Below are 14,492 nucleotides of genomic sequence, written 5' to 3'. Positions count from 1 at the left end.
CGAAGACTGCTGTGGCTGGTGTGACTGCAGCAGGGTGTCACAAGGTTACACAGTTTGATGGAAAATGCTTTCCAGCACTATCTGCCCAGCTATTACCTCTACTACTGCCAGGCCCTCTGTACACTTCAGCAGAGCACCACTGTGCTGGGCTTGGAGTTTAGCCTGTAAACATATCATGGTGCACAGACAAGAGCAATGTGAGAACAATGCTAGACCCAGGAATATCTAGTAGCATTTTTATTTTGACTGAAGTCGTGAACAGTCTTTGAAGCATGGCTGGCATTCTTCACATTGATGACATTATAATACAACTCTCAAAGAGGAAACTTTTGTCCAGGAGTTGGAGGTAGTCCTAGGCCAGCTTCCTATCACAGATTTCTAAATAGCACTCTGGTGATGACCAGTTTCTGCCCATAACTGATTTCCCTTGCGTATGCTTAACGTTTCTGCGCCTGGGCTCCCAGGCTTCCTTCACAAAATACCTGGGGAACTGATATGTCCACACAACAGTTATGACACAGTGCAAGCTGAAAGGTGAAAGTATTCCCGTCTCCTTCAGGAATTTCAACAAATTTTCAGTTTCCCTGTGTATGGTAGTTAAATAAACTTGTAGGGTGAACTTATCTTTTTAGTAAAAACAATATCTGGCACTGGTGTGTGTGTGTACATGCACTAAGAGTATTCACAAGGAGAGGTAGCACAGTGTATCACATGCTAGCTGACTATATGGTAACTTCCCCAAAGAGACGGGAGCTTGTACCATCTGGAAAAGCATCAGTTTGTCTTGGTGCATCTCAGGGTACATTACGGAGCAGCAGACATGTGATTTATGGTGCAAGACCTTCTGTAATTTTGACCTTACCTCCTGTCATGCCAGCTAAACATCTTGTCCTTTTAGAAAACAAGTCCTCGTCCATAGCTCATTGAGAACTTAATTGTAGCCTTTCAATGTTCAGTTGATATCAGATACAATTGCAGAAACAAAGTTAATATAAATAGGACTGAGAAGTCCCACTTCACAGAAAATATCAGCAAAAAGCTGTTACACAGGAACTTTTCAAAGTCCCACTGCACAGAAAATATCAGCAAAAAGCTGTTAAGTAGAAACTTTTCAAGTTCCACACAACTCAAAAAAAAGCCCAATCCACAAAAAAACCCCTATGAGTTAATCAAACTATATGAAGTTCATCTAATTCCCATGAGGTATTTACATGTGAACTCAAGGCAAAAGACAAACTTTCAGAAATATCAGCCGCAAAGATGACTACAAATTTCATAACACAGCTTTGCAAAGGAAGTAAATATTAAAATGATGAGCAAGTAATTCCTAAAACTTGTAATGCATCCAGCGTGCGTTTGCTGCAGTCCTATTTTGAAGAAGTTTTACACTCCTGCTCAAAATGGCATGGCTGCACATGTATGAACCATCCTAAATAGATCAGTCCTGAGTGTTCATATGCAAGCTTTCACTTAAATTAAGTACTTTAGCTTTAAAATATCTTCTTTTCTCAGAGGTTTTACAAGGCTTTGTTATGATTACTGACTAATCAAGGAGCACCATTGTTGGTGCACATTTTTTGTGGAATCAGTACACTAGTTCAGTGGCAGGAGACTAGCACGGTTACTTTGAAAGCACAGGACAGCCCCTCCAACTTCTCTTTATGTATTTTGCTCTGCGGGGCAAAGACTGACCCTGGGACAGTCTGAGTAAGGAAACATGTATTGCTTGTTTTAACGACACACTGTGTGTCTTAAGACATCAAAAAAGGGAGAAGCACGTATCATATGATTTCTTCCTTTTTGCTGTTGTGCAACAGTTTACAAACCCTGTTTTTTCCTCTGAATACATCCTTTCAAGTTTGCAAAACATAGCCACCAGCAATGCTGGCTTTACAAGAGTTTAAGGGGAAACCTCTTGCACTTATTCGACTACTAGAGGCAAGTTCCCTGTTAAAAATCAAAGTCTGTCTACTCCCGGCTAGGTGTGGACCATGTATAAATCTTCTAATGTCTCACCTGTACTGCAGCTCTTAGTGTCGCAGTGTTTTCCAGTAGATATTACTGGATCCTAGCATAAAAACACTAGCCACACTAGTGGTAAAATACCTGACACTTATCAGGCTCGGGTCCAGAGGCAGGAAAAGGCAGATTTCGGATATCAAATCATGGGGGAACAAAAGGGACTTTCCTGGAAATGTTTCTTGTACCAGTGTAGCCAACAGCCATGCCGCTGGGGCCCTTCCCAGTGGGAGATTCTGCATCACCCCTTCCCTGGTGACAGCATCAGAGAAGTTGGAGGAGTAATGGCTTTGGACGGAAAGACGGTAGATTTAGATTAGATATCAGAAAGTTGTTTTTCACTATGACGGTGGTGAGGCACTGGAACAGGTTGCCCAGAGAAGCTGTGGGTGCCCCATCCCTGGAGGTGTTCAAGGCAAGGTTGGATGGGGCTTTGAGCAGCCTGGTCTACTGGGAGGCGTCCCTGCCCATGGTAGGGGGGTTGCAACTAAATGATCATTAAGGTCCCTTCCAACCTAAACCATTCCATGGTTCTATGAAGTTGCCCTACCTGCCGTGCTTCAGAAAACCTGCCGCAGGCCGGTCTGCTGCCGCTCCAAGAGGGCACAGGCAGTCGAGGCACGCACAGCCACCCGGCTGGCCCCCGGCGCAGTGTGGCTGCCGCCTCGCCAACCTGACCTGACTTGAGAAAGAGCCATCAACCAGGAACACGAGGCTGGCTCTGAAATCTCATCATTTTTGTCCTTTTTCCTCCAGATTCTGTTTTTCTTTACTCTGCCAGTCGCCAGCTTTAAGTTCTTCCTAGGTTACATTCCAATCAGCTTAGCGTGCGGCCACTATCTCCAGCCTTATAATAAATATTTAGACGAACACTGCCCAACGTAACGGCCTTGGCGGTGCGGGATGCCGCCAGGGCGGCCCCACAGCGCCTTCAGGAGCGGGGCTGCCCCGGTTTGACACGCCCGGCCCGGCCGCGGCCTCCCGGCGGGGCGCGACCACGGCGAGGCCTCCCCACCCCAGCGCGGACCCCCGGCCCCAGCGGCGGCCGGGCCCCGGCGGGGCGAGGCCCGGCGGCGGCCGCCAATCGTCGAGGCGGGGCGGGGCCGCGGGCGGCGGGTATAAGAAGGGCGGCGGAGGCTGAACGCCAGCTGGGCCTGAGAGTCGGGAGAAGGAGGGGAGGGATTGAGCGAGGTGAGCTGGGTAGGGCGGGGGGCTGCTGGGCAGGCCTCGGCTCCGGCCTCGTCCTGCGCTGGGGTAGCTCCCGTCGGGAAGGAGCCGCCATTCCGGCCACTTTCCCCGGGAGGCTGCCGGCCAACCTCCCCGCGTCCTGGCGCCGCCGACCGAGCTTGTTTACAGCCGCGGTGGAGGGCCCCGCTCCCCGCAAGGGGTCGGGCGGACGCCGGGGCCCGCGGGAAGGGCTCGGCGGGGTCGGGGCGGCCAGCCGCCCTGCGCTGCCGCCCGGGGGGCGCGGGATGCACCGCTTGGTGTTCTCTGCCCTCGTCGGCTGAGGAGGGAGCCGGGGGACAAGCGGCGGGTCGGCCAGCAGGCTCGTCTCGGGTCTGACATCCCCCTCCGGGGCTGTGAGGCGGCGGGCGGCTCCGCCTGACCGCTGCCCCTTCCTTTCCTGGCAGATCCGCAGCATGAACCTGTGTCTGACCGCTCTCTGCCTCTCCTTGGGGCTGGCCTTCGGCGCTCCGAGGGCCGACCGGGATCTGGACGACCACTGGGAGCTGTGGAAGTCGTGGCACAACAAGAACTACCATGAGGTGAGCGCCCGGGGGTCCGTGCTCCGCTCGGGGAAGGCGGAGGGCGCCGCGCGGGGCCCTGCCCGCTGAGTCATGTCTGCTTTGTTTTGACTCTGGCTGTGTATAGTCTGCGCCGACGAAGACTTACGACCTCTTATGAGGTCCTTCCCTCTGTCTGTGCATCGACTCGCCTGCGCTGCATGTGCTCTTTGTTTTTGTTACGAGGGTGGCAAATAGACTGTCTCTTCAACAGCCTTCAGACTTCCCATTCCAGTAGCCTACATTTCCCTGCGTATACAAGCCGTGACAGAGCATGTTATGCAGCTGAACTCGTCTGAACTGCCTTCTTGAAGTCTGTTGTTTTCTGGCCCCTTAGAGAGAGGAAAGCTGGAGGAGAGTGGTGTGGGAGAAGAATCTGAAAAAGATTGAACTCCATAATCTGGATCACACGTTAGGAAAACACAGCTACAAGTTGGGAATGAATCAGTTTGGTGACATGGTATGTATAGAGGCATGAAACATACAGTTCTAAGCAGCAGTCTGTAATAAACAGTGACTGTATATGTTGAATCTTCTTCAGACAGTTGAGGAGTTCAGACAGCTGATGAATGGCTATGCACACAAGAAGTCAGAAAGGAAGTACAGAGGATCGATGTTTCTTGAGCCCAGCTTCCTGGAAGTGCCACGATCAGTAGACTGGAGAGAGAAGGGATATGTAACTCCAGTTAAAGATCAGGTATTCTTTGATGGTGGATTTTTAACCAGTTATAGGTCCAGTTTCCTGAATGCTACCTCCACTTCCGTAGAAGAAAAAGACTGTGGGCTTGTTTAATGAAGCCTCATGCAAGCTTACTAAATTAAGTGCCATTTTGATTAAATTGCTGTACCACTTCAGGATTTCTTAAGGAATTCTGTACTAAATCTCTAAGAACTGAAAAAGCTGTAGTATCTTCACTTGTACATGCTAGGAGTATGAAACTGAAGTTGGTCTTGTGACTTTTGCATTTTTCACGTTTAGATCAGTGTTAAGGGAACTAAAATTGCTTAATCTGTCTGGATTTGTAATCTGTAATTTCATTTCTTGCTTAAGGGTCAGTGTGGCTCTTGCTGGGCTTTCAGCACAACGGGAGCTCTTGAAGGGCAGCACTTCAGAAAAACTGGCAAACTTGTTTCGCTGAGTGAACAGAATCTGGTGGACTGCTCTCGCCCTGAAGGGAATCAAGGCTGCAACGGTGGTCTCATGGACCAGGCTTTCCAGTATGTGCAGGATAATGGGGGTATTGATTCAGAGGAATCCTACCCATACACTGCAAAGGTAAGTGTAATAGCTGGACTTGCATTGCAGGTGTCACGTCTTCTGTGTGGACAAATTGTGTGTTGGGAAACTCATGCCTAGAAAGGAAAATGCCTAAGTAGTAATCAGTAGATCTGTTCTTCCTGTTTTATCTTTCCTAAGAAAACTAGAATGACTGCTAGCCCCAGTAAGGAATCACATACTGCACTGGTCTTTGAGGTCAAAATCTTACCAGACCAGTTGGAAAAACTAGAGCAAATATTTTTATTCCTCCCCCTCATTGCTGCCCTCCTATTGGATGTCATACCTTATTTTGGTTGACATACCAAACCATGACCCAGCCCTTGTCAACAGTGCTACTTAGTTGTAGGGGTGCAATTCAGCTTCCCATAACTGAGCTATTGTGGAGTTGCTACCCATAGACAGTTAATTCTTGCAGCTACTGTGATTGTTTTTTAACAGTAGCTGTTAAGTTCTATTTCTGGACTAAATGTGCATAAATGCAGATAATAATCTAAGGAGCAGTAATAAATTGTGGTATCACTTGAGAGCCTAGGGTTTGGGCTTTTTGCCACTTGGAGTTCTGCTCACTATAGAGTATCTTTGCTTGCAGCTAGTTTTGTGTTGACTGAATGGGCAATAGCAGTGCCATTTGTTGTGAGCAACACAGAAGCCTTTGGATTTGGGTTCCTGTTCACCTCCATGCCTGTAATCTCAGTTTTTTTCCTAATCTTGGCTCTTCCAAAGATCCCAATTTGTTGTAGGAAGTGCCTAATTTGCTGAGTACAAAAAGTAAACAGCTGAAGCGTACTCTCTGTTCCTTTAGTTGGTGGGGAGGTAATTTAAGTACTAATCTTGCCACATAGGTAAGGGAGGCACGTGCTTACTTCATTCTGTTTCAATTTAACATGGCCTGACTTCCAAACTAGGCCTCTCTCCTGAGGTAAATGCCTGTGGCACCAAGAGTTCAGGCTTCATTGCAAAAAAAAAAAAAAGAGAATGTGAAGAAGCACAAAATACATGGATGCTGTATGTAAGGTCATATAATACAAATGACTAACTTACAAATCATTTTGTACAGTTTCTCAAACTATGACAGACTAAAATTGTGGATTTTAAGTGCTTACTCAGTGAGCAGTTTCTGGATTGCTTTGTAATTAATGAATACTTGGCTCTGTTCCCTTGACCATTACTGCACTCTGGGCTGCTTTCCTCCTTGAAAAGAGATTTGGGCTGCCCACCAAAGAAGGCAGGGTTCCAGGATGTGCTGGTCCTTAGCATCCCAGCAAAGCTTTCCTTTTGGGCCCCACTTGGTGGTTCTTGGCAGTTTCTGTACCTTTGAGAAACTCAGAAGCAGCTTCTATGTTCTCCCTCTGCTCTTCTGCTTTCAAAACTCTGCTGAAGCAACTGGATCCTCTTCAGTCCCTTGTTTTCAAGGCAGAAAAGTCACAGAATGTCTGGTAGTTCCTGTGCTCACCTGTGTGTTAAGTGGAGAACTATGTAATAACTGTGGCTTTCTTTATTTAGGATGATGAAGACTGTCGCTACAAGGCAGAGTATAATGCTGCTAATGACACTGGCTTTGTTGACATCCCTCAAGGACATGAAAGAGCTCTCATGAAAGCAGTAGCAGCTGTGGGTCCGGTCTCTGTTGCTATTGATGCAGGCCACTCTTCATTCCAGTTCTATCAGTCAGGTGGGGATTTGTGAACAGCTTGCATGCAGAGAACTCTTTTGTATACTCAGTGTTTGTTACCTTCAGTTTAATAGGTGAAAAAACCCAACAATTATGATCTTGTGACATAATCAGGAGTCCCTTTAATTCTAGTCCAGGTTCTCCACACTTCTCTTGCATATGTGTGTACTTGTCGCTCAGTGTCTCCCATGGTACGCTTAACTTATGACTCCTTTCTCTGACTCTCAAGAAGCTGTGCAACATGTAATTTGAAATACACAAAGCTTCTGGTTGAGTGAGAAGGATTTCTTGCAGATCAGCTTTTTCACATGTGAACTTATGCCTCCACAGGTATCTACTATGAACCAGACTGCAGCAGTGAAGACCTGGACCATGGTGTTTTGGTTGTAGGTTATGGTTTTGAGGGCGAAGATGTGGATGGAAAGAAATACTGGATTGTTAAGAACAGGTAAGACATCTTTCTGTGCCTTGTGCCTATTGGGGGTAGCGGAGAAGAGAAGGTAGGTTGCCACTTGTAGTAGGGGGGTGCGGAGATAACAGTAATAAAAAAAAAAAATCATTGTGTGGAAAATCTGGAGGCAGTTCTTAAACTTTATTGTATGACAAAAGTTAACTTCATGCTGCTAGCAGCTCAATAAAGAATGAGCAAACTCATTCTTCTGCTTTTTCACTTAATTCGAGGGAGTTCAGCCCATGAAGCTAGTAGATGTTAAAGTGTTGGAACAGAGGGAGCAGGAGGAAACCAGGTTGTGAGGTTGTAATGGATTTTTTATTTGCAAGTGGAGCACTGCTCACTTGTGTGAAATAGGGTAATGAACTTCTAAGATCAAGGTACCTCCTAGGTTAGAGGGAAAACAGTAAGTTAATGCCAAAGGGCACATCACATGAGCTTGTCTCATGTTCTCAGCATTACTGGGGCACCACCCTCAAATGCTGCTTGCAGTTTTGGTCATCCCTTAAGGTTGGCTGGGAGCAGTGCCTAACCTTCAGGCACCTGTAATCCAGGATTGCATGTCAAGGTCTCCACCTAGTGAGATGGCTGTACTCTTTTATTTCTGTGAGCTTGGGATGCCTCTTCTGTAACAATTTCACTGCTGGAAAGCACTTGGCTGCAGCTATCTTGAGTTTTCTCCACAAATGTGGTAGGCGGTAATTTTCAATTTAAACACTTACGGGGTGGGGGGGTAGATAAGTCTCTTATGAACATAAAAACAAACCCTTTACTTCTCTTTTCAGCTGGGGTGAGAAATGGGGTGACAAAGGATATATCTACATGGCCAAGGACAGGAAGAACCACTGTGGAATAGCAACAGCTGCTAGCTATCCACTTGTATAAATTGAAGACTGAACATTTCAGTGCAAAAGGGGATTTAAACTGAATGACCAAACCCATGTTCACACATGTGGTAGACTTGTGTCCTTCAAAAGTCAACTTGATTTTTTTTAAGCTTTTGAAGTATGTTTTACATGTTGGTGACATGCCACGTGTTTAAATTAATGTAAATGTTGGTATGTAAACAGCTTGTAATATTGCTGGCTTCTAACTGCTTAATCTAATAGATTCTTCTTTGTAGTTTTTTCCTTTTTTCTAAAATTGCAATGTGCCCAAAGGTTTACTTTATAATAAACACTTAAATTCCAGTGTGTACAGATGACTTGGCTTTTTTGTCTGTGTTTTTTCCACTTGGTACTTTCATCAAATAGGCATCCTAAATCATATTAGCTGAAGCCTATATGCATGCCTCTTTCATCAGTTACTAAAATGCAACCCTATTTGGAAATGGCTAACAGCTGTTATAAAATACAGCTACACAGTGTAGTGTTTGTGACACAACTTATTTAAAATGGGAAGTGGAAAAAAGTCTTTATCAATTAAAGTAGAAGTGACAGAAAAATCTAACCTTCATTCTTTGAAACTGTATTTGTAAGTGAATTTTGGTTTAGTCTTGTGATACAGAGGCGATACCATCTCTGGTTCTTTGTACTTCATAAAAAAGATCTTCAGTCTTCTCATGTCCGGTGTGCAGCATCTGATCTCCACTTAGCTTTAAATGCCATCGGTATTTTGTTATGGCACCTCAAAATACTACACTGTTGTAGTTAGAGCAGTTGTCTGCTTTTGATCATTGTAGGAATAGCAGGAATACCTAAGGCACAGGGGCTGTTTGCAGAGAACATGTTTGTTTCTGGAGGTATGTAGTACACTTGAAAATCTCTTTCCCCCACACCAGCTTTGTTTCGGGGGTGGAAAGGAGTGCTGTTCCTATGGAAAGTGAAGTTGGGCTGCTCTGTTAATCCCTGGATTCTCGATGGCTGACTGAACTGTGGTGTCTCACACTGCTCTGTATCTCCTCTTCTGAGAGGACTTGTCTCCTCTACAGGTATCTGCTGCTGAAGCATCATTACCAGCTGTTATATGCTGTTATTTAGATGTGGTTTGCGTACCAGTAGTTTTTTGAAGAGGAGGATGAACTGTCAATATCAAAAACGGCTAGGAGTGAAGGCTTGCCTTGTTTTTTGGGTGCTGACTCCTCCCCTCTTGCATTTGGGCTGGAGGGGAAGGAAGCTAGTTCTGCAGTTTAACTAATGCCAGTTCAGAGTTTATGGACCACTAGGTTTTTATGCGCAGTGTCTTTTCCTGAGTCTGATAGTCATCACACAAGGGAACACTTAGACTACAAGTTATGGGAGCTGAATTTCCTTGTAAATTAAACTTAAAAGTCTTAAACTTGCATTTCATGAACACTTTTTGAAAGAAAAATAAGGCAAGGTATCTAGGATAATCAAAACTTAACTACTGCTCAGTTGTGTGCCTGTTCACATGCTGCTTATAGATAAATTCTTTCAACCTGAATCTCCCTAAAAACTTCCTTTTTTTTTTTAAAAAAAAAAAAAGGGAAGAGCTTCTCATCCTAGTAGCTATTTAACAAGCCACAGAGCAGAAATACCAGTTAGAATTTAGCTATTAAGCTGACTTGCTAAGCCTGTTATGGAGAGCATCCACACTGCTATGGAGGAAATGAATATGGAGCTCAACTGCTGATCCTCTAAAGGTTCGTGTTCAGAAGGAAATGGCAATGGTCTGTGCATTCAAACTGGGAGGCAAGATCAAAATGCTGCCAGGGAAGTGACTGCATAAGCTCCTTATGCAGTAGCTGCTTTTCATTCTTGCCATCACAGAACTGGGGGTGAACAGAGACCTATCTCCTGAAACACTTTTCAATCCTGGAAGCTGGCATTGCTGTGAGCTTGGTAGCACCTTGTTACTGCTTTTCTGTATTGATTAAAACAACATGACAGAATATCCAGCACAGGGTGAGAGACCAGTACAAAGCCTGCTAGGACTTGAACTGCTGCAAAAAAAAATGGGCAGCAGGGAAAGGTGTTTGGTTACAAAGGCCAAGGTTAATAGAAGTTGCTGGGAAAACAAGATATTTTTTATGAACAGATGGGAAATGAAATAGCTTTCTAAAGCATATGCACATAAATGGGAATGTAGCTCACAAAAGAGGCACCAGTCTCTGACTTTTTTTAGAAATAAGACGTAGTAATATAGCTATTTGTATGCATTGAAACTTGCTGACTGTTCTGGCTGAACATCCTCTGTTTTGAATGGAATAATCAAGAAAGGGACAGGGTAAGTGAGGTCATGCAGATAACTCAATATTTACAAGGTGTTCTTAAGTAACAGCTTCACACAGAATTGCCTTACATGACACTGTAAACATTAAAACTTTGTATAACTTGCGGTTCAGCACACTGGTAGAAATTTAAAACTGTTAACATTTCAAGAATTGCATTAAATCTGGTTTTGTGATTCCATTGCAGTGGCCCCGTCTTCTGTAGAGCTGGTTCTTCTTTGATTTACTTTAGAAGTACCGTTAACAAAGTAGCAACTGATTCCTGTTGGGGAAAGTGTCCTCTCCGAAGTTGTTCCTTTCTGAAGATACAGCAAATGCACCTTACGCAGGCACACACAGAAAGTTCCTGAGTTGTTCCCACGGAAGCTATGGGTAATTAAAGCTCTTTATGACTGTGGTCCACTGTTTTTTTTCCAGGCTTTCTTTGGTTTTGTATTCCTGCTGATGGCTGAAGTTGCTTTTATTGCAAGATGTATTATTTTAAAGAAATGAGTGCACATGTATTATCAGTAAAACATCCTGTCTGGAGTGACTGGTTTAGACCCTACCTAAATTACAGTTACTGTTTTTGTTAGCAGGGTCTTATTCATAGCTAAATATGTGATTTGGGCGCTATGTTACATGCATGGTAGATGACAGTCCTGTACTGTGGTAAAGCCCTGCAGTCATTGTTTGCTTTCATCTTCATTGTGTAAATTAACTGTTATATTTAAGTTTGGGAAGAAAAAAGGTTTTGCATTTTGTTTCCATGTGTGTGTTCGTAGATAGACTGTGCTTGTCCTAAAGGTCTTGTAAGAATAACAGTTTCTCAAATCTGTCTGGTGAATGACTGTATTTATCAGTAGTTTGGTCATGAGTTTCTAAAGACAAGTACTCTTGAGGCAAGGAAAACCATGAAAAGAAATGATTCCACTTACACATGGAGTGCTCTTTAAGCTCCAGTGAGAAATGAATTTAATTGTCATGTAGGAAACTATTTTGTTTCCCTTCAAAAACAGTCATTTTCTCATCCTATCTGTGACTGCTAAGTAGAATGGAATTTTGTTTTTTTCAATGCGCTTTGTTTTTCATCTTCGTTAATGTTAAATCAATTTCCGAACATTAACAGTGGAATAAATAAGCTTATTATCCCCCTACACCATCCATGCAGGAAAGTAATTTTCAAAATATTTTGAAGGATGACAGTGACACAATATTTGTCATCTTGCTCTGTTGAAACCTTACAGAGAAGCCAAACATGTGATGGGTTGTATCAGTGAAGCTTTGCTATAGTGAATGGTTAACTGGTGATCTGCATAAGGGCACTCGGCACACACATCATTCTGAGACAAGTGGAGGTATAGGAAAATGGGAATATCGACTTCAAAAAACCAAGAAGACCATAACTCTAGCTTCTGAACATCAGTTGTTCAGTATTTGCTCTTTAATTCATCTCCTTGACAAAATAAAAAAATCCTGACATGTATCTCTTAAACTTAATACCAACTAATCAGTTTTTACATATTAGAGATTAACTGCAGTTTCTAGCTATTAACCGAGGAATTGAGCATACCCTGATGGCTGTGATAATGTAAGCTGATGCTCCTGTTTTCTAGCTCTCTTTGCACTTCATTAAGGTACATGACAGATTGAGAGCCCATTTTAACTTGCAGTCTGTCCCAGTACCCTTCACTATTTTGTTGGGAAGTCACAGAGGAAACGCTAAGACTTAACTAACATACTGTTTTGAAAAAAGAATTGTTAAAGATGAAATCACTAATGGGTATGTTTTCTCTCATTCTGTCACCAAGGCTTTATCAAATTATTAGTGAAATTTCAGGTAAGTGCAGGGGCATCTGAAGCGTTTGGAAGAAATGATATAATCAGACACAAAATTTCAAAGATTCAGTTCACAAAACTGAACCTAGATGACATTCAATAAAGCCTATCTGAAAACAGACAAGAAGCCCAACCTGAAACCAGTTTGGGAGGAGGAGGGTTGGCCACACAGTGGACACCTGATCCATGGATTGATTAGGTTTGATATGTTAGAGGCCTCAGAGGAAGCCACCTTTCCTTGTGTTCACAGGGAATGACTGTGCTTTATTTCTTTTTTTCATGCTAAGTTGCATGAAGGTTTATTTTCTGGTGGTCTTAAAATTTGATTTCTGCAGCAGTTTTTGTTTCCATCTTGCTAGTGTCTGTTGAAGAGCTACCGCCAGCCTTTGTGAATAAAGCATCAAAAAACCAATGAAGGCAGGCATTTATAAAATACGTACTGGGTTCTTTTTAAAATGCTTCTTCCTTGTTTTGTTCACTTACAGTTCTTACCACCTCCAGGTGATCCAAAACCTACTTCCAAGTGAGACATAATAGCCTTTCCCAGTAAAGTGATGCTGGGACACATGTTTTAGAAATACCAATGTGTGTTGCCAGGTGTGGTGCTGCAGGTCTGATACCTGCTACCTTGCCTTCTGCAGTCCTCCTGGTTTGGGGAGAAGTGGTCAAAGATGGAGCGAAGTCAGAGAGTGAGCTATTCCCCTCCCTAGCCACCTTCAGAAGATTGTTCCAGGTAAGGCTGGCTTTGTGTGGGCCTCCAGGGAAAGTCTGTGGTTGGGCTGAGATGTGAGAGAAGAGGAGAGGATTTTCCAGCCTGGTGAGGGTTGTCCATATGCTTAGTGACATCTGATCCACTTTGGGCATTCATTGGGAATTAACTTTTGTGTTTCAAAGTTCTTTGTCTATGTTAATGTGTGTTCCTCCAGGGCAAGAGTGGTTTAGGTGTGCTCTCCTGGGGTGCCACTGAGGGCCCTCATAAGCTATTACAGCTATTACTTTATGCATCTACCAGGGAAAATCGCAATCTCAGGAACTGCACTCTGAGTTCTGGCTTTAATGATTAAGTTGGTGGTTTTTTAATTACTAGTGAAAGCTTCCTGCACAGCATGCATGCCGTGACAAAAAAACCCAACTGTTTATAAAATACACGCTGGGCTGTTAAGATACTCAAACCAGCTTAGGGTGTCTGGGAAGCTGATGCTGAAATGGGATGTTGAGAACTCCTTGAGGCTGTAGCACATGTCTTGGAACACACTTGCTTGTCCTTAAAATCCAAAAGTGAAGCGAAATAAATGTGGCTTCAGAGCTGCAGAGTCACGGGTGGTTTTTCACACTTACAAAGAAAGTTTATCTCTAAATGTATCTCTGTAATAGATCAGTTTAAGAGGCTGGTGACAAGTCACAGAAAAAACCTAGATAGGGCTGCCCACAGAACTCTAAACAGTTCATTGCTGTGTACGCAGGTGCCTAGGTTTGTTAGATGTGCATATGGCTATTCGCATACCACAATCTTTTACCATAATAGCACAGCAGTGCAAGAATTGTGAATGCAAGTTCTTCTCAATAGCCCTCCTAACATTCCTTGTGCTCAGCCATGTTTGCTAGCATTGCAGTTTGCTCTCCTCATTCAGGCGTGAAGCACTGGCTGACAGCAGGGTGTTTTCGGAATGGGAAATACATACTGAAAACATCAGCTGTGATGGGAAACTGCACTGGCTTTTGGAGATTTACGATAATACTTTCCTTTAGTTGAAAGAAACTTCTCTCTGCGTTTATGTAGAAATTTACAATGCCTTGTGCAAACGTTAAGAATAAATACTGCTGCCGTTTTGCTATTAATTGCCCGCTAGTCACAGGAAGAATTGGAGTGACCTCTGTTTTCTGATTCAGTGCTGTTACAAGGTTTGATGGCATTTCTCTCACAATATAATAGAGCATTTCTGAAGCAAGCCTGTGGTCATCAAGAATTGTGATGAAGTGTCATTTCAGTTGCAGTATTTCCAGATACTGCAACAGACTTTATCGTCCCGTTTTGTTAAGCGCTCTGTGAACCAAAAAGCAAGAGAACCTCCCTCCCCACCAAGTTTTTAATCTAAACTGACATGCTGCTGAGGAGTGGGAGAGGAAAAAGGCCAAAAGCAATGAGGCTGCCTGGCAGAGGCCGTGCCACTGATTAGCAGCTGCGTGTGTACATCTGAGAGAAAGCTAGCCTTCTGCTTTGGCTTTGTTTTCTCCCAGTGTAACTTCAACAGAGCTAAAACGTAAACATCCCCGTTCTT

At 43.9% G+C, this 14,492-nt stretch overlaps 1 protein-coding gene and 1 long non-coding RNA gene across 2 annotated transcripts; both read left to right on the top strand.

Annotated features, from left to right (window-relative positions):
- Nucleotides 1-3,049: 3,049 nt before the first annotated feature.
- Nucleotides 3,050-8,409, top strand: CTSL (cathepsin L). Its single transcript, XM_063320997.1, has 8 exons — nt 3,050-3,210; nt 3,651-3,785; nt 4,141-4,263; nt 4,345-4,500; nt 4,855-5,079; nt 6,586-6,754; nt 7,085-7,202; nt 7,991-8,409. Exons 2-8 carry the CDS (start codon nt 3,660-3,662, stop codon nt 8,088-8,090), a joined length of 1,017 nt encoding a protein of 338 aa, XP_063177067.1. The 5' UTR covers nt 3,050-3,210; nt 3,651-3,659; the 3' UTR covers nt 8,091-8,409.
- A 735-nt stretch (nt 8,410-9,144) lies between these two features.
- On the top strand, nt 9,145-13,518 carry LOC134508864 (uncharacterized). Its single transcript, XR_010069162.1, has 2 exons — nt 9,145-9,807; nt 10,583-13,518. It is a non-coding gene; the product is annotated as an uncharacterized LOC134508864 (long non-coding RNA).
- The last annotated feature ends 974 nt before the right edge of the window (nt 13,519-14,492 follow it).

The sequence above is a fragment of the Chroicocephalus ridibundus genome, chromosome Z (assembly GCF_963924245.1).
Source record: "Chroicocephalus ridibundus chromosome Z, bChrRid1.1, whole genome shotgun sequence".
Taxonomy (NCBI): domain Eukaryota; kingdom Metazoa; phylum Chordata; class Aves; order Charadriiformes; family Laridae; genus Chroicocephalus; species Chroicocephalus ridibundus.
This window is presented reverse-complemented; position numbering and strand designations above follow the sequence as displayed.